Source organism: Nematostella vectensis, chromosome 2, assembly GCF_932526225.1.
Source record: "Nematostella vectensis chromosome 2, jaNemVect1.1, whole genome shotgun sequence".
In the NCBI taxonomy this organism is placed as follows: domain Eukaryota; kingdom Metazoa; phylum Cnidaria; class Anthozoa; order Actiniaria; family Edwardsiidae; genus Nematostella; species Nematostella vectensis.
In genome coordinates this window covers 14,198,815-14,226,540 of record NC_064035.1, presented here as the reverse complement: position 1 = coordinate 14,226,540, position 27,726 = coordinate 14,198,815, and the positions used below count along the sequence as shown (strand labels likewise).

Here is a 27,726-nt window from a genome sequence, read left to right as displayed (position 1 = left end):
CCCGGCTTCTATCCTATTGACTGTTAACCCAGATGTAGGGAAGGCCTCAAGTCCCGGTTTAATGGTAAGCCCCCAAGCCCCGGCTTCTATCCTATTGACTGTTAACCCAGATGTAGGGAAGGCCTCAAGTCCCGGTTTAAGGGTAAGCCTACAAGCTCTGGCTTCTATCCAATTGACTGTAAACCCAGATGTAGGAGTTAGCCCCAAGCTCTGGCTTATGTCCTGATAACTGTTAACCCAGATGTCGGAGAAAGCCCATGCCCCAGCTTATGTTCTATGGACCGTTATCCCAGATGCAATGGAAAGCTCCGACTTATGTTCTGTGGACTGTTAACCCGATACAGGGGTAGTGTACCTGTTGACTGTCAACCCAGATGTATGGGTTCTTGCCATACACTGTTGCCATGGTGCTGACACAGCCATCATCTGGGAAGGCGCCAGCAGCCCTCAGGTGCGTATCCATGTTCGGTGGAAGGGTAAACGTGGCATGGTGTAAGGTCATAGAGGAGCTAGATGTGACGCTGGACAAATGGGCCATCACGCTGACACTAGACTGGTTTACTACAGTGGCACTCTCACCAAGGACGGTGTGACTGATCTTTAGCTAAGAGGTAACCAAATACAGTGATTTAGTGAAAATGTAGTATTTTAGACTTGTGAGGAACCTGATGTTATTGGTGATTTCAATATCTTAGGGTTAAATTTATTTGGCAAAAAAAGAACGTTTGGCCATGTGATTGTAATACCTTTGCAATATCGTTGACAGCATTTAGAGGCACAAGGACAATCTTCTTCCATGACGATGTGTCATTCGCTGTGCTAGACTTGTTATAGCTGAGATTTAACAACAGTGTACAGTGTCAAATATTTTGAAGTTGCGGAGAGAATGACAAAGAAACTCTTATGTTCAACATTTCCCAAGTCCATAAAAAAAGTACTTCTTAAGTGTTATGGAAAGGTGATGTTCTCTCCTGCAACACCAGGGACATTTTGGAAATTTTGGTTGCCTATGATTTCAGGGGTCATATGACAATGCTGAATCTAATTAAATATTGCGAGAATCTAGTAAGCGTGGAATCTTTTGAATTATGCTTTTGGGAAAATCAACGACGATGAGTTATGTAAGTATTTGGTATTATTTGAGTTGCCATCTATCAGAAGAGGTATGGAGTCCACTTCCAGTACAAGGAATTCGTTTCTTGTAAATACCTCTAAGAATTTTTCTACATTATAGTGATTTGTATGCTGCTGCCACCGCCTGCAATTCAGCCATACTGCGATTGATGGATTAAGTGGTTTCAGTTGGTCACATCGAAACCCCTATTATCTTAATATTACACTTAATTTTCGCGTCATTTTAATTTCACGAATTTAGCGATTTTAAAAGATTCGCGAAAATAAAGTGACGCGAAAATTAGGATGCGCGAAAAAAGTGAGTACAAAAAAAGCCTTTGGGGGAATATTGGCCGCTTAATAAGCTTTATGGAAATACCTTGTCTATCTAATGCACATATAGTACGGTAAGGGGTTGAGTTTGACATGTATTTATAGATTTTTATGAAACTAAATTTAGCCTACGCATCTTTTTGTAACAAATTGTTTCAGTTTTGATGATTACAGCACATTTTAATTCCACTTGTTTTGCTTGATTTTATTATCCCCAAATCGCAAAAATAAAGTGATCTGGTTTTTACAAATATCGGAAAATCGCGAAAATATAGTGTCGCGTAATATCGCCATCCCAAAATCGCGAAATTTTGACGTCGCGAAAATTTAGTGTAATAGGGTACACTAGCATAGAGGCTCCATTCCTACCCCCCAATACCTGTCCAATACCTGTCATATAGAAGTGTAGCTCCTGTGATGAGGTTCGCCGCAAGCCTGGTCATTAACTCCAACACGCTGTCACTAAGACGTTGGTTCTCTTTTGCAAATCGCTGAATTTGATGATTTATCTTTTCTGTGATACCAGTGGCCAGTTGCAAGCTTTCGTAATTTAGCTGTGACACAAAAGTATATCATTATATTGATAGCACTGAATGCCACAGTAATTCTCGTTTCCCGATAACTTTTATAATGGGACGAGTAAAAGAGTCAACAGTAAAAATCCAAGTGAAATATTTATTCATTGGGACGTATTGGAAGCAGGGATCGGGGTTCTAAGCCTTTTGAGTTTTTTTTTTCATTTGACTGTTCACACATACCGCGTATGAATGTTGTCTTCGAATATTCCGCATTCATATTTTGTGCTGCTAACAGTTTTATTGATTGCGCTATAACGATTTGCACAGTTTTTTTCAAAACCATTCCCTAATAAACAGCTAGAGGGCTGTGTTAGCTCTCATTATTTGTTGCCCATAGTTTAAAAGCAAGCCAACTCACTTCGTACGGCACCCTTGTAGCGTCTTCAAGCACTTCTGCACTGTGAATTGCTGAGGCCTAAAAATAAAAACCACAGAAATAGCATCAATCATAAACTTCCTGGGATATAATTTTATATTCTTAATTTTTCTGCAAGCCGCTGTGTGCAGGCGCCTAATGAGTCCAGAGAAAATGTTCTACCATTAAACCAGTATTAAATAAATAACGCTGACGATAGGCTAAATTTGATAATTGTCTCAACAGTTTTGATCAGATGTGTAGTTCGACCCATTCTGTGAGTGACCCTGTTATGACTTATGAAGATTCTTTTTATGATGCTAGAAAATTAATGGAAACGAGATATACACTTTAACCGCAAACAAAATACTCTTAAATCTAGGTCCAATTCTCCATCCTAAAAAAGAAACCACCTATTTAATCGCTAACGTTTAAAGAAACGCACTGATTATTCCATTTTGCAAAATAAGAGGAATATATTCAACATTGGAAATAAAAACAACAACAGCGTCATGTAAGGATGATATAAAGTCTTTGGTGATAAATATCCAACGACTCACCGTGTCTCGAATATGGAGTGTTTGCAGAACCCTTAGCATAAATAATCGTGTCTTCACTCGCAAGAAAAAGCGCGAAGTGGTATTCTTCACAGTCTCCAGGCTATGCAATTAAAGGATAAGAAGGTGACTAACCACAATTTAAGTTTTTTTAGAGGGAGGGGGGGGGGGGGTCTCAAGTGTAACGTGCATCACATGAATGTATCTGAGCTCAATATAGAGTCCTGTCAATAGATTGACAGATTGACCTGGTGTACCATGATAACTCGAATATGGCCCTTTTAAAAAGACTCTTTCAACTGCCATCCCGCGAAAATACCAAGTTTGCGAAAGCAGGAATATTATCGGCTGATTTGATTCGATTGGAATTGATAAGTGTAGAATTTTTCTTATTAGATGGTTATTTTTTAGACCCCTTTACATTATTTGTTTTTTTTTCGAATAAAAATAAGGGCTATGTTGCAGTGATCATTCGAGACCGCAGCTAATTAAAAGTCTCAACGCTTAATTCACAGAGTATCTTTCCAGAATTTTGAGAAGGCAAATAAGCACTTGTTTAGTCCCACCATTTATCAGAGATCTCTAAATGGAGTGGTTCTCAAGAGTTCTCAAGGTGAAGCATGCGTCTCACCTGTTTAGCATCCTGGCCGACACGACCAGCGTTTGCTTCACTCTGTGATCTTGCCCCGTCTCCTGGAGCACTCTTAACTTATTCCCATTTCTAGTTCTGTTATATCTACAATAAAATATCAACGTTGTAATGCTTAAAAGCAGCTAGTAAGAAAGAAACAGCAACACAGATCTCTGCAAAGACAAGATGGTTGACAGGTGCTGAGAAGTGTGCTATGATTTTTGGTTATTCTATTCTAACTGTGAATCTCTACCAAAACTCTATCGATAGAAGAGCTTGCACTATAGGATCAACCCCATGCTGCTACGGTTCAAGGCAATAAGCGTTACCTAAAGAAAGTTTATTTAACCGCTTTTCAGGCAGAGAGATGTGGAATGCATTCTAAAGCGCGAAATATGAAACGGATATTACTTTTTAGATGATGGTTTGGTATGTCTGACAGTTCTACAAGGTAGACCTTTTTTTATACTTACAATATCTCCTCGATTGTTGCAGAATTATTAAACGCTGCAGGTTTGACTGTGAGCGTCATGGGGCAAACGGCAACTCGAGCACCTTTGTTGTTGTATACAGACACCATGATATAGACTATAAAACAAAACATTTCGGTCACGCATTAAGTAGGGGAAGGGTTTAGGATGTGTTTCTTGGCTACCGTGCTCAATAACGTTCAACAAACGTACCCTTATAGTCCTGCTGTGGTGGACCAGACGGCAAAATAACAGAGATGCGATTATTAGAGCCAGTATAGAGCAGCCTGTAGGGTCCAGATGCCCGCCTTTGACTGTATGACACCTCATAGCCCAACGGTTGGAGCTGTTAGAAATAAGGAGACTCGTCAAAATAGAGCACAGACACATCGTGTACCCCAACGGGTGAAGAAGTTTAATACGAGTTAGTGAAACTAAATACTTGAAAGGAAAGCGATTGGCTTAAAATAAGGGCGTGATTAAACCCTATGTAAAATTTAATTATCCCAATGAACCCAAAAACAAACAATATAGCAATGTTATAATATTCTCCCTTTATCGAGATTTCCAATTAATATATATCTGAAGTACTTTTAATCAAATGTGATACGTGTATAGAATTTTTGCCTCGACTCTTGGTGTCACATGGGTTCAAAGCACCCCGTTAACTTGAGAATGCATTTGAGATGAGAATGTATAGGTGTGTCCTAAAATTACCTTGTCCTTCCAGCCCAAGCATCGCACTATAAAAGCAGTTTCAAGCTCCACCCCTGTCAGAGGAAACACCGAACACCTCCCATTCACTGGAAGCTCGTTCACCTTGAAGATAATGCTGGCCATTCCTTTCTTGGCCTCCTTGTCTCTTACACGCAAAGCCAACATGTAGCTGACAATAAAAGGCGAGCATTGGCTTTATATAGTGTGCATGTAAAGCCAGCATACAGCTGACACTAGCAGGCAAGAGTTTGCTGTATTCATACAAAACGACACTTGTAAATCGCGCGCTCTGACTGCTCAAGGTACCGTGTGTTATTAGAGAACACACGCACGCTTGGGGTTAGCATAAGCGCGCGGGCTTTCGAAAGCTAGATTGCAACGTAAAAAAGCAACGGATATATAAAACAAATAAGTCTCGATTTTTTTTTCTAAGGCTGTCCTCGTTGCGTACTTTTTTGTTTATGGCACGATGTGTTGTCATCTGTGCATCTATTAGAGGACATGAACGAGAACTGGGCGCCCCAAAGACTGCATAAAACAAGCTCATCTCCCTTCAGACTTGATACTGTACCTATGTCCAGGTTGTAGCTTGTTCTCGTTGACAACCAGGTTCCTAGCTCTTCGACCAGTAGTCGTTTCAGAGTCCTTGAAAGTCAGTGCCCAACGCTTGATTTGAAAAATGCTTTTGGTGGCTAATGGTACGGTGACATGGTAATTAGGATCGAAGAGGCTGTCGCTGGTAGGCCTAGTTGGTGTACCAGTAGCCCTGGTAGGCTGAGGTGTGCTGGACGTACGTGTTGACGAGCTGGGTGAAGTGTCAGGGTCTCTTGTTGATGGATCTGGATTCACAGGTTGCGTGGGGAAATTAACACCAGATCCTGAACTGATGTGACCAGTTGTTAGCCCCATTGCAGAGCCCCACCCACTTCCAGGGGTGACAACGGGGTTGTTTGTACCACCAGTAACTGCGGATGGATTAAATTCAATTAGGGTTTCAGTATACATTGATCCCCACTGCCGATATCATTTAGCCAGAAACCCTGATCTAATCTGATCTTAAATCAGATACTATAAACTTAATTATCCCAAGGTAAGACTAACAAATAGAAACGCATTAGTGTGCTCATGAAAAAACCAAGGCTGAGGGATGCATATGCCTCGCTGATCCATAAATGGTAACATTTAGAGCATGTGAGAAAAGTTGAAGAAACTAAAACAATGATAATAACAAAGCTTCATAACTTTGCAGCTATTTAGTTATGGAGTAATCCTTACCCGGAGCATTAGTACAATCTAAACTTCGGAAGTCGTTGAACCGTGACATGAATGCACATCTAGTTGGTGGAACAGTCGGTGAATCAATTTTACTGTTGCAGACATCTCCTCTTTGCACAGTAGCCCCTGATATTCCTGGGCCAGTGGTTGGTAATGAGCCAGGAAATCCAGACACTGGGCCTGGGGTTGGTCGCATTGTAATTCCTGTTTCTGGAAAAGTAGTCCTCGGTCTTTCTGTTCCCCGTGTAAGCGAATTTGTTGCCTTAGTAGGTAGTTCAGAGTAGCATTCTGGAGTTTGGGGAAGTGTCGCTTCCTCTTTCACCAAGTAGAGACTCCATTCAAAGAACACATCTTTGATGTCTTTAGGGCAAGTAAGACAAGAGCCTCGAAGGACCAATACATCATTTGGGTTTACCAGGCCATTTACACATTGTGGGCATTCTATGGACAGCCTGGAAGATGACACAGGTAACCAAACGCATTAAACACTTTTAATGGTCAGTGCACACTGAAAATGGCGAATACAGTTCAAGGACCGAAAGGTGCATATGATTACTAATTATTTGCAAACAGGAAGCTTATAAATAACCTTCCGCGATGCCAGAGCCCAACAATGACAGCCTTATAAATAATCGTATGCCTGATCCATATTCTCCCGCATTGGGAAGAGTTATGAGATACCCAACTTTTTGGTTGTAGAACTTTCATTTCTCAAAATTTTCCCTTTGCACTGATAAATTATCTTTAATCAAATTTTTCAACATTATTACTTACAGATATGGTTCAGAATCTACCATACGAATCATCTGAACAGCATGCTTGCTTTTCTGTTGTCGCATTCGTTTTGAGACCGTGAGGGTGATGTTTAGAGCCTCAAGGTTTGGTAGGACTTCACTTGCTGGAAATGTTAGCTGTGAGGTCCTCAAGGCTTCAGGGGGAATGTTATATAGTGGATTGTTGTTGTTATTGCCATTCATTGGTTGAACAAGCCACTCATAACTAGAATTCCAAAATATATGATATCATTATCAACCATGAACCATCTTACAAACTAAGGGTATTAATGTAAGCCAAATACTAGTTTACTGGAAGGTGGAGAAGGGGTCCACAAATATTAATTGCCAAAAAAATTGGGGTACATCTTTCAGGGGTGGATTGAGGAGTTCCAAAAAGAATTGGTTTCAAGAAAGGGGGGTCGGATTCCAGTCAGATTTCCGGGGGCCTGGGCTGGCTCGACCCACCCCTAGATCCCCTCCTTTCACAAAAAAAGAATTTTGGTTAAAATTTTTGCACGAGCACAAGTTCGCCAAAAATATGGTAGCTGTAAAATTAAGAATTTAAATTTGGGATCTTTTCGATTGCAATACTTAACCCCAGTACCATACCTTAATTGGTGTGAATGATCAGGGTAATCGGGATCATATGAATCACTTCCGTCCAATGTTATGTTTCCCCTTGACCTGTATCCAATTACACGCATTGTACCTCCCTTGATGACAGCTACAATCCCATGTGGTTCGACACGCACTTTCTTAATGTCAGTGGCTTCAAGGACCTCTCCCAAAAGTGTAACCTACAGAAAAATAGTGAGCTCGAATGTAAGTGTTCTTACTTTGAACCAGGCACAACACAGCTTATTTTTAATTCTCTATTGAACTCAAGGGCAAGAACAAGCAATCAGCTGAATGTTCTCACACTTATGCTGGTGCTTAACCAATTGGTAATTGATCTGATATGGGCTTTTTGAGAACCAATTGTAGAAATGATGACGAGGACAGCAGCAAAACAAAACAAAATAATGGAATTAGAATTCAAAAACCTGATGTAAAAAAGTCTGCATACCTTTACCAGGAACTGATTTTCACCATAGGGCAAAAACGATGGTGGTATGATTAGTGTTGGTTCCGTAGTGTTGAGGCCCCTGGTGTTTATTTGATTACCATTACCAGAGGTCACCTGAAAATAGATCATGATAACTACTGTAAGGATCTACAAAAGCTTTGAAGTAACATAAAAGTGAAGGGAAAAGAATATGATAGCATGTACATACATGGCTGATTATCTTTTCGTCTAAATATCTAATAAAACTGTGTGGTTTTTCCCAATTATACACCGGACAAACACACAAAGTTGACTATCATAACTCTAAGTTCAATACACTGTATTATTGAATCAATAAGTTGTGAGTGTGGTGTTTTCTTACCGTCCAATTATAAAGTAGCTTATGGTGTTCAATGCATTCTAGTTGTACCAAAGCCTCAAGATATAGTTTGCTTGAGCGAAAAACCTGTTAAGTAGATAAACCACAGAAATACATACAGTATAGTTATGTACTATTCTATTTTGCAAGAAAATAATTTTAAAAAATCATTCAGTAATGTAATTACATAAAATTCACCAATACCTGTAATTCTCTCTCCCCAGATATCTGGACTTGTAGGTTACAAGAAGAAAGTCTGCTTACAAACACTGTCATACTGGCATTCACATGGTTGATTTTGTTGTATACCATCAGTCTCACCAAATACTTTCCGGTTCTAACAAGAACAAAAACCCTTTGTTAAAATTTCTGTCTGCCCATCTGTCTATTTGCTGGTGTGTCCATCTGTCTAAAGGTCTGGCTGCCTATCTGTCTATAGGTCTATCTGTCCATCTGTCTATAAGTCTGTCTGTCCATCTGTCTATAGGTCTGTCTGCCCATCTGTCTATAGGTCTGTCTGTCCATCTGTCTATAGGTCTGTATGCTCATCTGTCTATAGGTCTGTCTGCCCATCTGTCTATAAGTCTGTCTGCCCATCTGACTATAGGTCTGTCTGCCCATGTGTCTATAGGTCTTTCTGCCCATCTTTTTATAGGTCTGTCTGCCTATCTGTCTATAGGTATGTCTGCACATCTGTCTATAGGTCTGTCTGCCCATCTGTCTATAGGTCTGTCTGCCCATCTGTCTATAGGTCTGTCTGCCCATCTGTCTATAGGTCTGTCTGCCCATCTGTCTATAGGTCTGTCTGCCTATCTGTCTATAGGTCTGTCTGCCCATCTGTCTATAGGTCTGTCTGCCCATCTGTCTATAGGTCTGTCTGCCCATCTGTCTATAGGTCTGTCTGCCCATCTGTCTATAGGTCTGTCTGCCCATCTGTCTATAGGTCTGTCTGCCCATCTGTCTATAGGTCTGTCTGCCCATCTGTCTATAGGTCTGTCTGCCCATCTGTCTATAGGTCTGTCTGTCCATCTGTCTATAGGTCTGGCTGCCCATCTGTCGATAGGTCTGTCTGCCCATCTGACTATAGGTCTGTCTGCCCATCTGTCTATAGGTCTGCCTGCCCATCTATCTTTAATACTGTTAGCTCCATATGTTTGATGGCTTGAATCAAACAAGAAATGCAAAAGTACCTTCTATAAGTGTGGCTGATCTTCGTTGTGTTTGTTGTTGTTATCCTTTGTTGGTCACCAAAGTCCCAGTTCAACAGAAAGTCACTACCTTCTTCAATATCAGCACTATACTGCACTGCTTCATCAAGCTGAACAAGCCTATCATGCTCAAGGATTACCTGAAAAAAAAAAAAACATTAACACCATGCATGCCAGGCAAAAGCAGATTCAGGAACTCTGATGGGTTATATCTCAAGGCAGAAAAAAATTGTCATTATTGTGTTTCTACATTGTTGTGTATTACTTTTTTGAGACAGCATTTGTAGATTTATGGCCGAATTATTTGTTGCGTGACAGAAATAGCGCGTAGTCAATCATACCACTGTTAGAAATAAATTCTGTGTGCAGCAAATTGCTTATGACGCCATAGATTGGTTTAGACGGCTGACTGACTACCCATTATCCCCAAATAAGACAAAGAGTTCGAATTCGCCGAGGTCAGGCAACAACGAATTTGGCTATAAATCAAGGTTATAATGTTACCTTCTTTAAATAAAGGTTATTTTATTGTGTTGCCAATAATGACAGCATTTCTGATGTCATGTTTGTGATGGATAAGAACATGTTATAGGAGCACTCTTATCAGAAGACAAAAAAGAGTTTTTATTATTTGGAGAAAATGAGCTGAAGGTATTTAGGAGCCACATAAGCTGGGCAGGAAACAGCCATATATATAAACAAATTAGCATTGGGAAATCGATGTGTTGTAGCCCCTTCATGGAAATAAAATTAATAGATCAGTATAATAGAAAGAATCCATTTATTGTAATTTGTTGTATCCATCTACATGGCTTTCAAATACACCATTATTTTGTTATTAATATGCATATCTGTCAACACCAGAGAATCTCAAGGCTTGAGAAATTTCTTTAAGGGAAGGGTGGGGTGTATTTTTTGGGGGGAGGGGTGGGGTATACCCTCAAAGGGGCTTGCAAGCTAAAGCAGTTGAATGGCTTCCCTGCTATTATTGAGCCAATCAGCACACGTTTGCCATTCAGAAACCTCTCGCACACAATATAGATCTCACATTGCACATGCATGTTCGATAAATAGCGCTACAAAAAATAGAAATAGGCAAAATGTCGAATTTCTCTAGAAGGATTTTTCTACAGCGATAAATATTGCTAGAAAGCTGAAGAGTTTGTGCTCCACGCGGGAGAGCGGGAAAAGAGGCCTAAAATCTTGAGACTCCCACCTAATGCAGGAGAGCTGACAGGTATGTGTGTGACTAATGGTGAAATGCAACTTATAATAATGTGGATTCCCAGAGTGCAATATTATTGAAATAGGAGTAAATCCAATATTTCTTTGCTTGTGATTAGTTGATTGGCTCCAGCTTCAAAACATCTTAGGGGAGGATACCTCCCCCCCCCCCCTTTAATCTGCAATTAACATGTTTATTTATTCTGCAATACTTACCCTTCCGACCGGATGCTGCACACAAACAAAGAAGGGTGGTGACGTCACATTGCTGACCCCATTGACTACCTCAACTGAGACAAGGTAGCTACAAGAAGTAAAAAAAAGAATCTTATCAAATAATGCAAAGGTAGAAACGTATGATGCAAGAATGGGGCAATAACTGATAAACAATGATCCCTGTATAAAATAATAAATAAAATAAAAAATATATAGCATTTAAAATCCTATTATGTATTAAAGAACGTCAATTTCTGGAAAATTGAGGAACACAAGCTTCTAGTAACCTCACATATGTTCAACAAGTCAAATTCAGGGCCGAGAAACAGAAAGATACTATTCATGTCTCAACATGGAATCAAACCCATTTCAACAGAGGTGAGAGGCCCCATATGCTGATGTGCTAACACACTGGGCCACCCGTGATTCCTATAAGGGAGAGAGGGCGGGGGAGGGGGGGCTAGACCCACCTCTGACCCCTCTCTGATACACTATCACCTCCCTGTGCTTATTCTTACCTCCCAGGGTTGTGTATCAATATGTGTTTTGTATTTTCTGAGCCAGATATAATTTTCTCTTCATCTCCCTTCTTTAAGTGCCAAATATAATTCTTGGCGTCCTTGCTACCATGCTGAGGACTCACATGGGCCTTGAAGGTGTATGTAGTCATTGTGCTGAGCACATAAGGCTCATGCTTCCCACTGATAGTCAGGTTAACACCTGGAAGTACACAAATGTAGCACTAATAAGCACAAAGGGTTATAACACCTTGAGCGGAAAGGGATGTATATAGGGGACACACCCTCATAATGTCTGATGGGCAGAAGGTCAAGGTCAAGTATACTACTGCGAGTAACCGTTTATTTCCATTCACAAATTTGTGGAATACATTAACTGAGAACCCGAAAAAACGGTTTCAAACCTGTTAACGCATGTGCGAAGGCAGATAACTACTGTACCATCCAAACTCCTTCGCACATGCCTTAACAGGTTTGAAACCGGTTTTACGGGTTCACAGTAAATGTATTCATTCAAGTTTGCAAATGGAAATAAACAGTTACTCGCAGTGGTTTCTCTCCACTCTTGCCAAAGGCCTAAGAGAAAGAGGAAACCACTGTTCGCAGGGTAGAGGTGCATCAATTAAATTTTATTTGGTTTTTCATGCTTAGTTACCCATTGGGCCCATATTTCTAATAACAACATAAAGGCTGAATGCAACAAACCTGTTAGAAGCGGTTCAATGTACACCAGTATATTGCGAGGGTAAGGCTTATTGAAGAACTGATTGTACACCACAACTGTAATGGTATATTTACTTATGTTCTGATAACGATAAGTAATATTTGGGCCTGTAAAAACAAGAGAGATTTGTTAGCATCAAGCAATGGTCATTCACATTGACATTGATATCAAAATAGATCAAATCAATATTCTTTTATGATTATTCTTCAAATTATTATAGCGACATTTACTATCATTGAATTGTACTCTTATTTGTATAATAATCATAAAAAAGGCTAAGGCCAATGAATAATATCAATTTAATGGCTCACATCAACCCTTTTTTTTTACAAGGGTACCGGCCATTTAACTATAAGAACCATTAGGGTAGTAGTTAATACCTCCCTCTCCAGTATTTCAAGGCCTGTAACAGCCATGTATTAAATGCAGTCCCTGGCATAAAAACACAACAACATATCCCACTTCTTTTTATTTGCAATTATGGCGCTATGTACTGAATTTACCTGTAGTTGTGATATCAGGGCCTCCATCCCCTAAACTCCAATTGTAATACAGGTTGCATCCTATAGCAGGGTCGACACTTAGTACCATATCTTTGTTTGGTAAGCCATAAACTTTGTATTTTGGATTGGGAAATGAATATTTAGGGAGAGTGATGGTTTCATCATCCACTATAAATGCTAGAGGAGCCAGTCTCTGTAGGCTAATGTCATTCTTGGCAGTAAGTGACAAGGAATAGTTCCCACAATCTTTGTACCGATGCTGTATAGTTAGACAACTAGGTGAACAGATATATAACTGGCTTGTGGCACCAATGGATTTTTCACCATTCCCATCTCCAAAGTCCCAGTAAAATGTCACTTTAGACCCGCTTTCAACAGAAACTTTTACTTGGACCTGTTCGTCAAGAGCAGGATTTTTATTTCCTGGCAAAACATCAACCAAATGAAGATCTTCAACGCAGGACAAAGCTTCAAGAATGGCACACCTCTCACTCTTGGACACAAAGTTGGAAACTTCAAGGCAAATGGAAAAGTTTCCAGGTTTTACAGTCACGTTGAAGAGCACATGTAGGTGAGTTCCATTCAGGAACTCAAAGCTTGTTTTTTTGACCTGATGGTTGATCTTCCAATCGAACTGAACATTTGCTAATGTCTGGTTTCTCAGGACTACTGAGTCCAAGTCAAAGAAGTTCCCAGATCTGTTGACTGTTACAGAGGCTTCAAATTCCGCAAAAGTATTTGCAGGAATTCTTTCGAAATGTGGTGTCAGCACCAAAGATTCTATGATTGGTACAGCCGTGGAGTACACACTGCTGTTTTCCTGGGTACTGCATTCTATACCTGACAAACACCTGGAGAGGAAAGATGTAAAACTGAATACATAATAGTATAATTATGTGCAGATGACTGCAAGCAGTAGAAAGTTTTCTAAATGTGGTTAAATGTAATCAAGACAAAGCTAAAAACCAAGTGGTATGTATCTGGATATCATGCACGTGTCAAGCAACCGTCTGCTTAAGCTGGTTACCTGGGACAGATGCCTTTCATAACAAGTGCAAACTAAGTGTGTGTTTCTTTATCACAGAAAAATTGTCTTGTCAAGATAAAAGGAGGTCTTGTTGTTTTGTCCTTTCAAAGGGAGACATTGGAGTGCAATACTTGCACTAATAAATCAAGTGTCAAATAAATCATAGAAACAGCTCTAATCATATTGCACCTTGTCTCGCAAGCAGATGGGCTGATACCGCTACCCAGGACGAGGTCAGAGCCACACAAACAGCCTTCGTCATGTGATTGAAAAGCAGCATAGTCATAACTGGATAATGAGAAAATATCAAGCAATGTGAGTGTAGACCATAAGTGGTATATTATCTGATGAGAGGAAGCACACATGGCTCTCTCGAAACATGCCTGTAGTAAACGTGAAATGAAGTTCTGAGTTATCTTTTCTCCTCCTTCACCATCTATTTACCACACTGTTTACTTTCTCCCCTTGGGATATTCTTGGGATATTCTTGGGATATTCTTTCTCCCCTTGGGATATTCTTGGGTGACATCCCTCTTGTTTTATAAAAAGAACATACATAGGAATTGCATTTGATTGCTAGAATCCATACACTAGGGTCTGGAATCCACACACTAGGATCTGGATTCCATACACTAGGATCTGGAATCCATAAACTAGGATCTGAAATCAATAGGCTAGGATCCAATATCCACACACTAGGGTCTGGAATCCATACACTAGGATCTGGAATCCAGACACTAGGATCTGAGATTTCACACACTAGGATCTGGAATCCATACGCTAGGATCCAATATCCACACACTAGGATCTGGAATCCAGACACTAGGATCTGAGATTTCACACACTAGGATCTGGAATCCATACACTAGGATCAAGAATCCACATACTAGGGTCTGGAATCCATACTCTAGGATCTGGAATCCTCACACTAGTATCTGGAATCCATACACTAGGATATGGAATTCATACACTAGGATCTGGAATTCACACACTAGGATCTGGAATTCACACACTAGGATCTGGAATTCACACACTAGGATCTGGAATTCGCACACTAGGATCTGGAATTCATACACTAGGATCTGGAATTCACATACTAGGATCTGGAATCCATACTCTAGGATCTGGAATCCACATACTAGGATCATGAATCCATACTCTAGGATCTGGAATCCTCACACTAGTATCTGGAATCCATACACTAGGATATGGAATTCATACACTAGGATCTGGAATTCGCACACTAGGATCTGGAATTCACACACTAGGATCTGGAATCCATACACTAGGATCTGGAATTCACATACTAGGATCTGGAATCCATACTCTAGGATCTGGAATCCATACTCTAGGATCTGGAATCCTCACACTAGTATCTGGAATCCATACACTAGGATCTGGAATCCATACACTAGAATCTGGAATCCATACACTAGGATCTGGAATCCATACACTAGGATCTGGGATCCATACACTAGGATCTGGAATCCATACTCTAGGATCTGGAATCCACATACTAGGATCTGGAATCCATACTCTAGGATCTGGAATCCTCACACTAGTATCTGGAATCCATACACTAGGATATGGAATTCATACACTAGGATCTGGAATTCGCACACTAGGATCTGGAATTCACACACTAGGATCTGGAATCCATACACTAGGATCTGGAATCCACATACTAGGATCTGGAATCCATACTCTAGGATCTGGAATCCTCACACTAGTATCTGGAATCCATACACTAGGATATGGAATTCATACACTAGGATCTGGAATTCACACACTAGGATCTGGAATTCACACACTAGGATCTGGAATACATACACTAGGATCTGGAGTCCATACTGTAGGATCTAGAATCCACATACTAGGGTCTGGAATCCACATACTAGGGTCTGAAATTCACATACTAGGGTCTGAAATTCACATACTAGGGTCTGGAATCCATACACTAGGATCTGGAATCCATACACTAGGATCTGGAATCCACATACTAGGATCCAGAACCTCGAACCCTATTGGAATACCTGTCTGGGATGTGCACAAGTACTTACCCCTGTCTAGCACAGGAGCTCACACAGCCAAAGTGTTTTTCAAACCCAACCGGATCAGTTTCTACCCAGTCTATTGTTGCAGTTCTAGGAAAACAGCCTTGATAAAATGAGCCTATAAAACAAATTAAATAGTGAAACAAACAATTGCTTTTAATGTTACAATTAGTCTTCTTCTAACATTACAGATCTTTAAAACAAATGGTTCTTTTCCTGAGATGACAGCGATCAGAATAGATCGTTCTTTATTGTTACATGGGGGGGGGGGGGGGTACTTTCATTAAAAAGAAGGAAAAATTATAGTTTTTAACAAGGAGGTCTCAACTCGACTGTTCGCCCCATTCCGACACATCCGCATCATTTCGCGAAATCAAAACAACAATAGCAGTAAGTTAACTACCGCGCCGCTTCAATAATTTCACGCCATTCAACATGCGAACAATTAGCTCAATATAACCGACCGACAATTAATATTTCAATGCACTTTAATACGTTGTTTATAACTCTTTGTTTAAACTCGTTTAGACTCAAGCAGAGCGTAAAGAATAAAATAATAGAAGTTCATGTAGAACGTGCGTGACCTCTTCCCCGCTTGTTGACCATGAATTCCAGAAACCATGCACACGCTGTTATATCATTCAAAAAAAAAAAAAAAACTCAATTTATGGCAAGCTTGATTAAAGTTTAATAGTTCAGTTTTGAGACAGTTTTATCATCTTCACAATGATAAAAAAAATTCGAAAAAAAAAATACACGATCACTACTCGATCAAACAAGCCTACTAAGGTCGAGATGAATGGTTCACGAGCGATAAGCAAAAAAGGCACCACAAACACTTGTTTTACACGCTCAAACAGTCATTCTTCGTATTAAAATAATAACAACCATAGATTACTCTTTGGATAACGAAAACACAGTATGCTAGCTGTTTGTAATCAACGAAGAATGGCTAAACAACAGACCACAAAAGACAAGTCAAATGACAACAAGCGATCAGAATATTTCATACCTCTAGAAACGGCCAGACCCAATTGAACGCTCAATACAGCAAACAACAAGCCCCAGGAACAAGCAAGCGCCATTGACTCATTACTTCACTCATTTCTATCCATTAAAATCGCAAAAATGGACGTCTACGTCGCAGTATGCTTCGCAGTTCAAACCAAATAGCTTATTTGTGGTGTGTATCATGTTCTCACTCGTACCCAGTCACCGTGTCGAGCTTACTGCGGACACGCGGACCTTCCAGTCGAGTGCAGTGGTTCTTCCGAACCCCCCCCGGCTACATGCTAATTAGTAAATAAACTCCTTCTGGCGGTTCGGGTATCGGGGGATGATGTCCAAGGATAAGAAATGGTACGAAAAATAAACAGTTGACCGAGTGAAATTTTGAGGACCATTTTTTATCCGCGGACATTATCCATCGATATCACAGCAGTGAGCCAAAGAAGGGGTTCATTTATTTTATATCCCAGTGACTACACTAAAAATGCGAAACAAGTCTTCTGCGGGCGCGCTGACGTGCACGGGAATTACGCTACGAGCGCGCGCTGTTGTGAATTTTTTTGTCATTGCTTTGACTGGAAGTTATCGCCTGTTACGCCTAGTGCACACTAGCGACATAACAACGTAACGACATGGGCGCGCGCGCTATGTTTAGCCCGACATAACGACATGGACATAATGATCACCCCTTGTCCTACCATTCAGTATTAAATTATTACTGTTACTAAACTCTGCTAAAGATTTTCCGTATGCGTTGACATTCTGATGTCTCCAGTTCCTGACCGTCGGAAACGGATAACTACATGCAGAGTAAGATAAATCGGTAAAGTCTTCCAAGTTACCCATCCTTGCATTAAAGTCTCCACATACAATGATTTCGCCTTTTTGCGAAAATTTATACCTGCTATTTTGGAGCTGCTCAAAATGATCCACATAGTTGTTGCTCCCTTGGGGAGTTCCGTCGGGGAAAGTAAACAGTACACAAGTAAATATCTCGACTTAAATTGAAATAGCTTTTCTCTAGTTTATACCAGATAAAATCTTCACATGAGTGTTGTTCTAGAAATCTAACACCCTTGCGGATTGATGCCTTCACTAGAATTGTAATTCCGCCTGAATTCCTTCGGCTGTTTTCCGGCTTATTCCTACATACATTTATACTCAAGTCGCTATTCTGTGGAAGCCATGTTTCTACGAGTGAAATTAAATCGTGACGTTTTGTAATAGATAGAAACTCTGGATCCTCTAATTTTCCTTTTAAACCCTCTATATTCCAATAGCAGAATTTGAGATAATTTGTACTTTCCGTCATTTCAATTTGGGTCTCCCGGACCATATGACAGCTACTTGTTTAAATAAAAATGGATAGTTAATGAAGAAATAACTAATTTGACAGACCACACCACAACAACGAAACGTAACGCAAGACACCATAGACAAAACAAACAACACTAACGTCCGAAATTGTAATTAAAAAAAAAATAATAATAATAATAGTAATGAGTAAAATAATTTGAAAAAAAATATTAATAATAAATTGAAGTGTTTGAAGTTTAAGTTTTTTACCTATTCTAGAAGACCCCCACCCTAGGCTCCTCTGTAGGAAGGTCAATAGGATAATAACTTACCCCTGGTGGCATTTGTTGAAAGCATACTTTATGATCTGGCTGTTCTAAAAGTCTGGTGATGTTACTTAGTTGATTTTTAATTGGAATGTCTGGTTGTTTGCGACTGTGCAGTCTTGGATCAGAGGAGCGCTGGGCCTGTTAAGATGGCGATGGACGCCCAGCTTGTGTAGCTGCACGATTAGCATGTGATGACAGTTGCTTGCTCTGATACCTGTCCTTAGTGATGCCTAGGGCCCTCCGTATCCCGTTCTTGATGTTACCTGCCAGCACTCTGATACCCTGCTCCTTGTTCAGATGTTTCACGTCCCTGTAAAACCTCTCCTTTCTTAAGTTCCCATTGTCTACCAGAATGACTTGCTTCTCCGCACTCAGATTTTCTCCAACCTCGGCGTTGATGTAAAATACAGCTTCATCGAGGCTGTCGCGCCGTGGGGTGATGCTGCACATAATGATACCTTTCCCCGGAAACGCACTCATAGCTGTATGCACCATTTGTTGCTGTTTCTTCGCCACTATGTTCGCAGGTTGGGATTCCGAGTCATTTACACCAGTGTTGATGATCACTCCATGGCGAACTCTGAACGTTGGATTTTTCAGTATTTCTATGGCACGTTCAGTAGTGTTGCAAGGAATGATACTGCAGATGTGCTTGTTGGTACCGTGCACTTGGCATAGTCCATCCCTATTGATATATCTTCTATTTGAGTCGCACATAGACAAAATCATACTCCTTTGGTTCTTGTTGTTGTTGTACTAGTGTTGAAGCATTAGGGTTTTGTTGGTGTTGTACTTGTTTCGGAGCGGCTCTTTGTATTGGCTGTTGGCGTTGGTTCTGTACCGTCTCATGTTCTTTTTCTAATACCGAGAGCCGGTTCTCTAGTTCAGCTTTGCTGATTTCCAAGCTTTTTATTCTTTTTGCGAGGTTAGTTTTTTCTTCTACTAGGGAACCGACTCTTCCTTGTAGCTTTCCTACCTCGTTAAGGGCTTTGCTCATTCGCTGCTCCTCTTGAAGTAGGAATTGCTCTTGTTCCCTTTTGAAAACCATCATATTGTTCTTTATCATGTTACCAATTGAGTTGTTTATTGTAGCCTCCTTGTTTGCGAGCTTTTCCTTAATTTTTGCCAGTTCGAAGTATGTTTCTGCTGTTGTACTATCTGCTTTTACTATAGCTTCCTCGATATGTCGCTAGTGTGCACTAGGCATTATATCCCTCGAAGCTTCGCTTCTCGGCCAACTGTTTTTTTTCGTACCATTTCTCATCTTTGGACATTATCCGCCGATATCCCAGCCGCCAGAAGGGGTTTATTTACTAATTATATCCCAGTGATAAATTTTAACGCCCGCTCATTGGTCAATACAGGTCGCATGCATATTTTCACAGGACAGTTATCAGGCGATAACCAAAGTGATATCTGTCTTGTGAACATTTTTGTGCATTCATAACTCACTTTTCGTCTGCTCAATAACTCCTCGAACAAACACCAAGGTTTTCAAAACGCTATGAAGACACAGAAAGAATGTTTGATTTTTTTATAGAATTATCATCAATATATTTTTGAGAATTTATCCTGAAACGCGAAAGAAAAAGCAATGACAAAAAACTTCACAGCAGCGCGCGCTCGTGGCATCATTCCCGTGCACGTCAGCGTGCACGCAGAATACATTTCAAAATTGAAAACTTTTTCTTCGAATTTCTCTTCCAGCTCTCAGCAGAACAATAAGAAAACAATCTCGGTGAAAATCCATCAGTTGAAATGCAAGTTTGGAGCTTGTAGTTTCTGTTTTAATGAAAAGAAATGGTTGCATGGATGCGAATGGCACAAATAACAGCGCGCGCTCTTGGCGTCATCCTAGTGCACGTCAGCGCGAGCAGAAGACACTTTTCGGATTTTCAGGCCCTGTCCCCACGTATCCGTTTTCGTTTGAAAACGCAACCTTTTTGTTCCGTTTTCAAAAAGATCCGCGTCCACACGAAGCGTTTTCATTTTGATACGACCCGTCCCCACGAAAACGCAGAAACGATACGAAAACGCTAACAAGCTTTACAGCGCATGCGTACTCGCGCGCCAAGTGGACTGGACCTGAGTTATCACGCCATCGTTCCCGAAAGGTTCCGTTTTCGTCCGTCCCCACGTCACCGAAAGGTTATCGTTTTCAAATTGTTCCACTCTGGAGATCGTTTTCACATCGTTCCGTTTTCGGTCATCGAGATAGATAGATAGGTAGATAGATAGGTTTATTCAAAAACTTTGCAACCCGAAGGTTGAATTACGTTATGTTACAATAGTCAAATACTTTAAAAATCTAAAAATCTAAAATATGAATCTAAAATTACAGGCTTGATCAAATCTATACTGCGTTGATTAAATATCTAGTCGTAAAATTTAGTGGAGGCATTGAACATTAAAAAACTTTTTGCAAAACGTTGCGTGTTGGCTTTGATGGCAAAGACCCTCCTCTTCCTAATATTAATTCTAGAGTTCTGCTGAGGGAGCAGCCTATGTAGTTTGTGGTTTGGATTGGCCATGACTTCGCTAAAGAGTTTGTTTGTTGCGGCCTCACGTCTTTCATGTAGTGTTGTGATATTAGAGGCAAGTAATGCCTGTGCATAAGAGTCGTCTGGAAATATTATTCTAAGCGCACGCTTCTGACATGACTCCAAATCTGCTGCTAGGTACTTGGGCAAACTATTATGAAATAGCGCGCATGCGTACTCTGTACATGGTCTAATGCAAGTTAGATAAAATAGTCATCGTTTTCGCGTTTCCGTGTGGAAGATACCAGTATCCGTAACAAAAAGGTTGCATTTTCAAACGAAAACGGATACGTGGGGACGGGGTCTCAGTGTAGTCACTGAAATATAAAATAAATAAACCCCTTCTTTGGCTCACTGATATCGGCGGGTAATGTCCGCGGAGGAGAAATGGTCCTCAAAATTTCACAGTTGCCCTCGAAGCTTAGCTTCTCGGCCAACTGTTTATTATCGTACCATTTCTCATCCTTGGACATTATCCGCCGATATCCCAGCCGCCAGAAGGGGTTTATTTACCAAATATAAATGTGCACGTGACCCGTATTGACCAATAAGCGCGCGTGAAAATTTATCAAAGGGATATAAACAATTAGTATATATACTCGGGAACCTCGCAAGAACAAGCGATTTGATTGGTTGAGAAACTCACGATAAAATGTAATGTACACCTCCTAGGAGGTGGATAGTGGCTTTAAAAATATCGCCACTATCCACACCTCAATGGAAATGGTAAAGTTAATTAAATATTCCCCATAAAAAATGAGATATTCAGTAATAAAATGTTTTTCCTTAATTATAAAAGCCTGGATAACGACAAGCTCACCAGAGCATCCAAGATTTGTAAGAGCCAACAGCCAAAGATTTGGAATCACGCAGGCCTTTATTAGGGAAGATCATGGTCTCTTGGGAAGGGTCATTAATAACGGGGGGTGGGGGGGGAGCTGCTATGTTGGGGGAAGGTTGCGATTTTTTGAGCGTCGATTTAGGAGAGGGCCTCACATTTTGATACAGGGTTTAGGGGAGGGCCTTATTTTTTAATTATTTAATTATTCTGAACAATTTCCGAGCCTCCTAAAAGTATGGAAGCCTTCTGCTTGCATTTTTATGACTTTTGCATCAACGCTTGTCACCACTTCCTTCGCACATGTAACACTAACCCCATCCCTGCTGGCACTATTTGTGATTTAATCCGCATGATCCTCCAAATGAACAACTTCTCCTTTGATGACAAACACTACCTCCAGAAGCATGGCACCGCAATGGGCACACGCATGGCACCCTCTTTCGCCTGTCTCTTTCTTGGTCTATTTGAAACCAACGCTTTGCGTGATGCCCCTTACAAACCCCATACGTGGTTAAGATACATCGACGATATTTATGTTGTATGGACTGAGGGTCTAGACAAATTGAACGCTTTTGTAGATTATCCTAACAATCTACATCTCACCATTAAATGTACAAGCTCCCACTCCTATAACAATGTACCTTTTCTTGACGTTAATGTCTCCCTTGTTAATAGTAAAATCGAAACTGACCTTTACTCCAAACCTACTGACAAACACCAACACCTTTTTTCATCTAGCCATCCTCTGTGTTACCTGTTACCTGTCCTCCTCCTGCCATGTGGCACATAGGGCCTTCACAGTGCTTTTCCATTTTTCCCTGTCTGCTGCTTTTGACCGCACCTCGTCCCAGTTCCTCCACCCCGCCTCGCCTCTCTCCCTTTCCACAGTCCTTCGCCATGTTGTTTTGGGTCTTCCCTGTTTCCTTCTGCCTTCTGGTGTCCAAGTTAATGCTACGCTGCAGTCATTGTCTCTTCCTTGTCTCAACACGTGTCCGATAATTTTCCATCGCCGTCTCTTCACTTCACTGCTCAATTGATGTACTCCAGTTCTTCTCTGTACCTCTTCATTCGTTACATGGTCTTCCCAACTAATCTTCAATATCCTTCTGAAACACTTCTGTTGGAATACATCTAGCAATGTATCATCTTTCTTGTTCATCTTCCACGTCTCACAACCGTACAATAAAACTGAAAGTACCAACGACTTGTAAATCTTTATCTTTGTCCGTCTCATGATCTTCTTTGAGTTCCATATACGTTTCAGCCTTGTGTACACACTCCTTGCTTTTGATAATCTATTTCTGAGATCTTTCATTCCACCACCCTCTCTGCAAACTTTTGCTCCTAGGTACGTAAACTCGCTGACGTCTTCGATTTCTTTCCCATTGATCACAATATTTCCATGCTGTTTGGCATTTATCCTTAGCATCTTCGTCTTCTCTAAGTTTATTTTCAATCCCGCTCGCCTAGCCTCGCCGTCCAGCTTTGCTGTCTTCTCCTGAATATGGTGTTTTGTTGAGGAAAGCAATGCTATGTCGTCCGCCATCCTCATCACACCAAAAAGGCCATCCCCTATAGCCTCGCCCTCCGTATTCGCCGCATTTGTTCTACAGAAGAAAGCTTTAATAACCGCTGCAATGAACTCACCAACTACCTCCTCAAGCGTGGCTATAAACCCGCTTTTCACAAGAGACAAATCCTACGCGTTGCTAACATTTCCCGCATTGACGCCCTACGCCCTAATAATAACAACCACAAAAACTCCCGTCGCATCCCCTTTATCACTACCTATAACCCTACACTACCTAACATCAACGACATAATCCGTAGAAACTACAACCTTCTACTCTCGTCTAAGCGATGCCATAAGGTTTTCACTGAGCCCCCTCTTGTCGCCTTTCGCCGCTCACCTAACCTTCGCGACATCCTCGTTAAAGCCAAGCTACCTTCCGACCGCTCTCCCACCAACCAACCTCCCGGTGCTTTCCGTTGCGGAAAAAACTGCCTAACCTGCCCCTATATTAGAACCGACGGCCTGACAAGCTACACATTTTTCTTAACAGGTGAAACACGACCTATAACCTCCCACATAACCTGCAATACTAAAAACGTGATTTATATGATTCAATGTAACCGCTGTAACCTTCAATATATTGGGGAAACTAAACGCAAATTAAAAGAACGCTTTAATGACCACCGCAGAACTGTAGACTCCCAATCTCGATCCATACCAACCCACGCTGCTGAACACTCCCTAAAACCTAACCACTCCGCTTCTGACATAGAGCTCATACCTATTGAAAAAATAAGAAATAACCGCGATTCCATCCGCAAAGCAAGAGAAGCCACACTGATAGCTCGCACTGGCACTCTTGAACCCGGTGGCCTCAACCGGCGTGAAGAAACCGTTTAGCTACTTAGTAATCCACACCACCCTATTTACCATCTTCCATAAGTCACTCCTTACTCAATTACTATTTTACCTTTTGTTAGTTAATCATCAATGAACTTTGTACATATACTAGCTGTAACATGCCATTGTAACTCATTTATAACCTGAAGAAGGCAGGTATTGGCCTGCCGAAATAAAAAAACATAAATCTGCGTTGTTGTCGACTTTTTCTTTTAAAGGTTTTATTAATTAATCAACTGTCGACGCAGACCACAAGGTCCGACGCATACCAGCAGATAGAGGCTGTCCGGTGGTTTCTTCCTACACTTTTGTCTCGCTAGCGCTTTAAACCAGCCCCCTCCCCCCGATAAATAATGACTTTTCCCTTCCTTATTCGTAATTTTGAACTCCCGATAAACTCAGACAGATTCTGCTCAAACAACCTTCAAAAGTTGCTGAAAGCGCCAAACGTTTCTCAAAAAGTGGTCAAATTTGTAATAAAATTCTTCTAAATTATAAAAAAATGCTAACAAAACTTAATCATTTTTTCACATTCTTGTTGCCTGAATTATTGAAAAATTATTCAAATTCAATTATACGTAGCCAATCATAACTTATGGCCGTTACTGTACAGTTAGCACCATAAGGAGTCAAAACGTTTCATCTATTTTCTTTATATTTTGCAACCCAAGGTCAACCTGTGTCTGATATTTTGCACTCAGGAGGTCAACTTGCGTCCCGATATTTTGCACTCCCGGGGTCAACCAGTGTCCGATATTTTGCACTCCCGGGGTCAACCAGTTTCCGATATTTTGCACTCCCGGGGTCAACCAGTGTCCGATATTTTGCACTCCCGGGGTCAACCAGTTTCCGATATTTTGCACTCCCGGGGTCAACCAGTGTCCGATATTTTGCACTCCAGGGGTCAACCGGTGTCCGATATTTTGCACTTCTGGGGTCAACCAGTGTCCGATATTTTGCACTCCCGGGGTCAACCAGTGTCCGATATTTTGCACTCAGGGGTCAACCAGTGTCCGATATTTTGCACCCCCGGGGTCAACCAGTATCCGATATTTTGCATTCCGGGGTCAACCAGTGTCCGATATTTTGCACTCCCGGGGTCAACCAGTGTCCGATATTTTGCACTCCCGGAGTCAACCAGTGTCCGATATTTTGCACTTCTGGGGTCAACCAGTGCCCGATATTTTGCACTCCCGGAGTCAACCAGTGTCCGATATTTTGCACTCCCGGAGTCAACCAGTGTCCGATATTTTATACATAAAAACGGCGTTTGAACTTGAGCTTAGCCTTAGCTGCATTGCGAACACGCACACTTGTCCACTATTAAGTCATGGACTTTTGTTCTCTTGATTTTGCCATCATGTGTTCGGTACGTTATCACCAAGCCTGAGAGCTTAGATGGTGAGCACTTTAAAGGTGACACGCGCTGTTGCGCTGCCATTATTTTGCTGATCAACGCATTAAAGCTCATAGGAGTCTCAGGGACATGTAGATGAGAGCATGGTCCCGAACAGCGATTAACTTGCAACCGCCTTGGATGAATCATCCAGCTGAACCCTAAAGATCTTGGGTCTATAACTAAAGCTATTTTGCGGCAACCTTGCTTCTGTCCAATACCTCTGCGGCCTAAAGGTAAATAAATAATAACGCCATTGCAGATGAAAGGGGCAGTAGAAGGGGAGGGGGACGTTTTGTAATAAACAATGACATCCTTTCTTTTTTATTTCCACACATTTACCAAGAGAAACCTTTAACAAGTCCAGCTCTATCGGCGCCCCCTCTTTTGCCGTGACAAGGGTGGCCGCTTTGGGTTGTTTTATGTCAACGTCCGTAGCTCCTCGAAACAACAACCTTATGGCTTTTTAACAAAAACAAAATATTTAAGAATAACTCTCTCCCACTATCAAAACTGCAAAAGCGTTATGCTATTTCCTTGATATACAGGAGGGGTACATAAGACATGACATATATCCTTAAATGCATATAGCAAGAAGAGTTAGGACTTATTGGAAAAGTAATGATGCTGATCTCACTTACCGGGCGCACGTGCCTGCAATCTCGCTGCCCCGGTCTTCAAAGTACAGAGACAAAATGCCAAAAGTCCACAAAAAAACAAAGACTGAAATCGCATGGTGAGGTTTTGTATTCTAGTTATGAACTACCATATAGGATTGCTTGACGCGCAACTCGTGAGTCTCTCCAGCTTTGGTATGTATTATTTTCGGTCGTATCACAAGGATCGGAGTTGTGCACTCAATATAAGTAAACAATATTCATAACAGGTTTTTGTTTGTTTAGTTAGGAAATTCCCTTTTGACACGAATCGACCACGTGTACGCGGAGAGCATCAGTAGAATTAGTTAAATAAATTGTTAAAAAAGTTGTTACCTCCCCCCCCCCTTTGAATGCAAATTTGAACACTGGTAAGTTTGGTTATCTATTTTAAAAATCGCACGAACTCCGTCTTTTGAGTTGACGTTGGTAGTGGACCACACGTAAAACACAAACACATGAATACTTCAAACATAACAGTTATCTGATTACGGTGTTAATTGTAACAGAGACTTCTATGACACATCTGGAAATATGGATAACTTTGATTACCCCTTACTTTGAGCAGAAAACCTAGGCAACATATAAAGGTAGGAGTCTTAAAAAAGTAAAGGCACATTTTGGCTTTTCTTTAGCCCCATGTAACCACCTCAGAATACTGGGACAACCTATACGTCGTAATGTAAAGCTAACTCAACTTTCTGTCTTGCACTGTTCTTTGTCATCTGACGCAAAAACCTGGCGGTGCAGGGGGTCAAGAGCTGGCATTTTACTAAGAAAAAAAATCAATGAAATCAAGATACCCCTGTCCCAAAACTGAAATCTTTATTTGTAAAACATTTAACCGGTTTGGAGGACTTAAAATGCGGTAATGATTAACAAAAAAAAGGAACTGCTGTAGAACGCCACTGGTTAATCTTTTTGTTTTTTCCTTTTTCAACAATTTTTTTGATATACAATTTAAGCTCAATATTTTAAAATTTTAATTTATGTAATGTATGAAACGAGGTCTTCGTACTAGGGGGCGACGTGTGATCGAAATACGTGGAAATAGATAACCAGGTCTCAAAAGTCATCAAAAACAAACTAAAGTATAAATAATCAATATGCCGGGTCAAATCCGCTTGTATAGGTGGAGGATAAATCTAAATACCGGAAGACTTTTAGTAGTTTAGGAAACAAGATCAAGTCTTGCTATAGAGAACGCAGTTTTTCAAATTGTTTGATTGGAATCAAAGATACTTCCGGTTTATAATATGTACAAGAAGAGGAATACAACGTCATTTCTATCCTGCCATTAGTGCAGTGGAAGAAGTTTCGGGTTTCCTGTGGCTACCACTCGAGTGTAATATATCATTTTAGCAATCGTAGCACTACTTTCAAACAAATCTCAGACGCGAAGAATCTTCTTTAGCGCAGGTCAAAGTTTTTTCTTACCCAATTATCCCCCATGTAGCGTCTCTGAGGGACAAGGGTGGGGGGGGGGGGTACAAATACACATGTAGCGAGAGAAGTGTCTCTGAGGAACTGGGGTGGAGGGGTGT

The 27,726-nt window shown here is 40.9% G+C and overlaps 1 protein-coding gene across 2 annotated transcripts in view; it reads right to left on the bottom strand.

The window, feature by feature from the left end:
• Positions 1–16,906, bottom strand: part of LOC5521702 (polycystic kidney disease 1-related protein) — a 43,068-nt gene extending 26,162 nt beyond the window's left edge. For both annotated transcript variants that reach the window (XM_032366842.2, XM_032366843.2), the window contains exons 1-24: positions 16,716–16,906; positions 15,710–15,821; positions 13,839–13,937; positions 12,623–13,473; positions 12,101–12,226; positions 11,396–11,597; positions 10,878–10,965; positions 9,420–9,577; positions 8,434–8,566; positions 8,233–8,316; positions 7,872–7,985; positions 7,415–7,602; positions 6,804–7,028; positions 6,030–6,481; positions 5,326–5,719; positions 4,755–4,923; positions 4,251–4,383; positions 4,041–4,155; positions 3,568–3,672; positions 2,940–3,039; positions 2,383–2,439; positions 1,837–2,000; positions 747–834; positions 356–604 (exon numbers count right to left, since the gene is read on the bottom strand). In XM_032366842.2, the coding sequence (XP_032222733.2) occupies positions 356–604; positions 747–834; positions 1,837–2,000; positions 2,383–2,439; positions 2,940–3,039; positions 3,568–3,672; positions 4,041–4,155; positions 4,251–4,383; positions 4,755–4,923; positions 5,326–5,719; positions 6,030–6,481; positions 6,804–7,028; positions 7,415–7,602; positions 7,872–7,985; positions 8,233–8,316; positions 8,434–8,566; positions 9,420–9,577; positions 10,878–10,965; positions 11,396–11,597; positions 12,101–12,226; positions 12,623–13,473; positions 13,839–13,937; positions 15,710–15,821; positions 16,716–16,788 (4,479 nt within the window). In that variant the 5' untranslated portion in view covers positions 16,789–16,906. The remainder of the gene's footprint in view (positions 1–355; positions 605–746; positions 835–1,836; positions 2,001–2,382; positions 2,440–2,939; positions 3,040–3,567; positions 3,673–4,040; positions 4,156–4,250; positions 4,384–4,754; positions 4,924–5,325; positions 5,720–6,029; positions 6,482–6,803; positions 7,029–7,414; positions 7,603–7,871; positions 7,986–8,232; positions 8,317–8,433; positions 8,567–9,419; positions 9,578–10,877; positions 10,966–11,395; positions 11,598–12,100; positions 12,227–12,622; positions 13,474–13,838; positions 13,938–15,709; positions 15,822–16,715) is intronic.
• Positions 16,907–27,726: the final 10,820 nt, after the last annotated feature.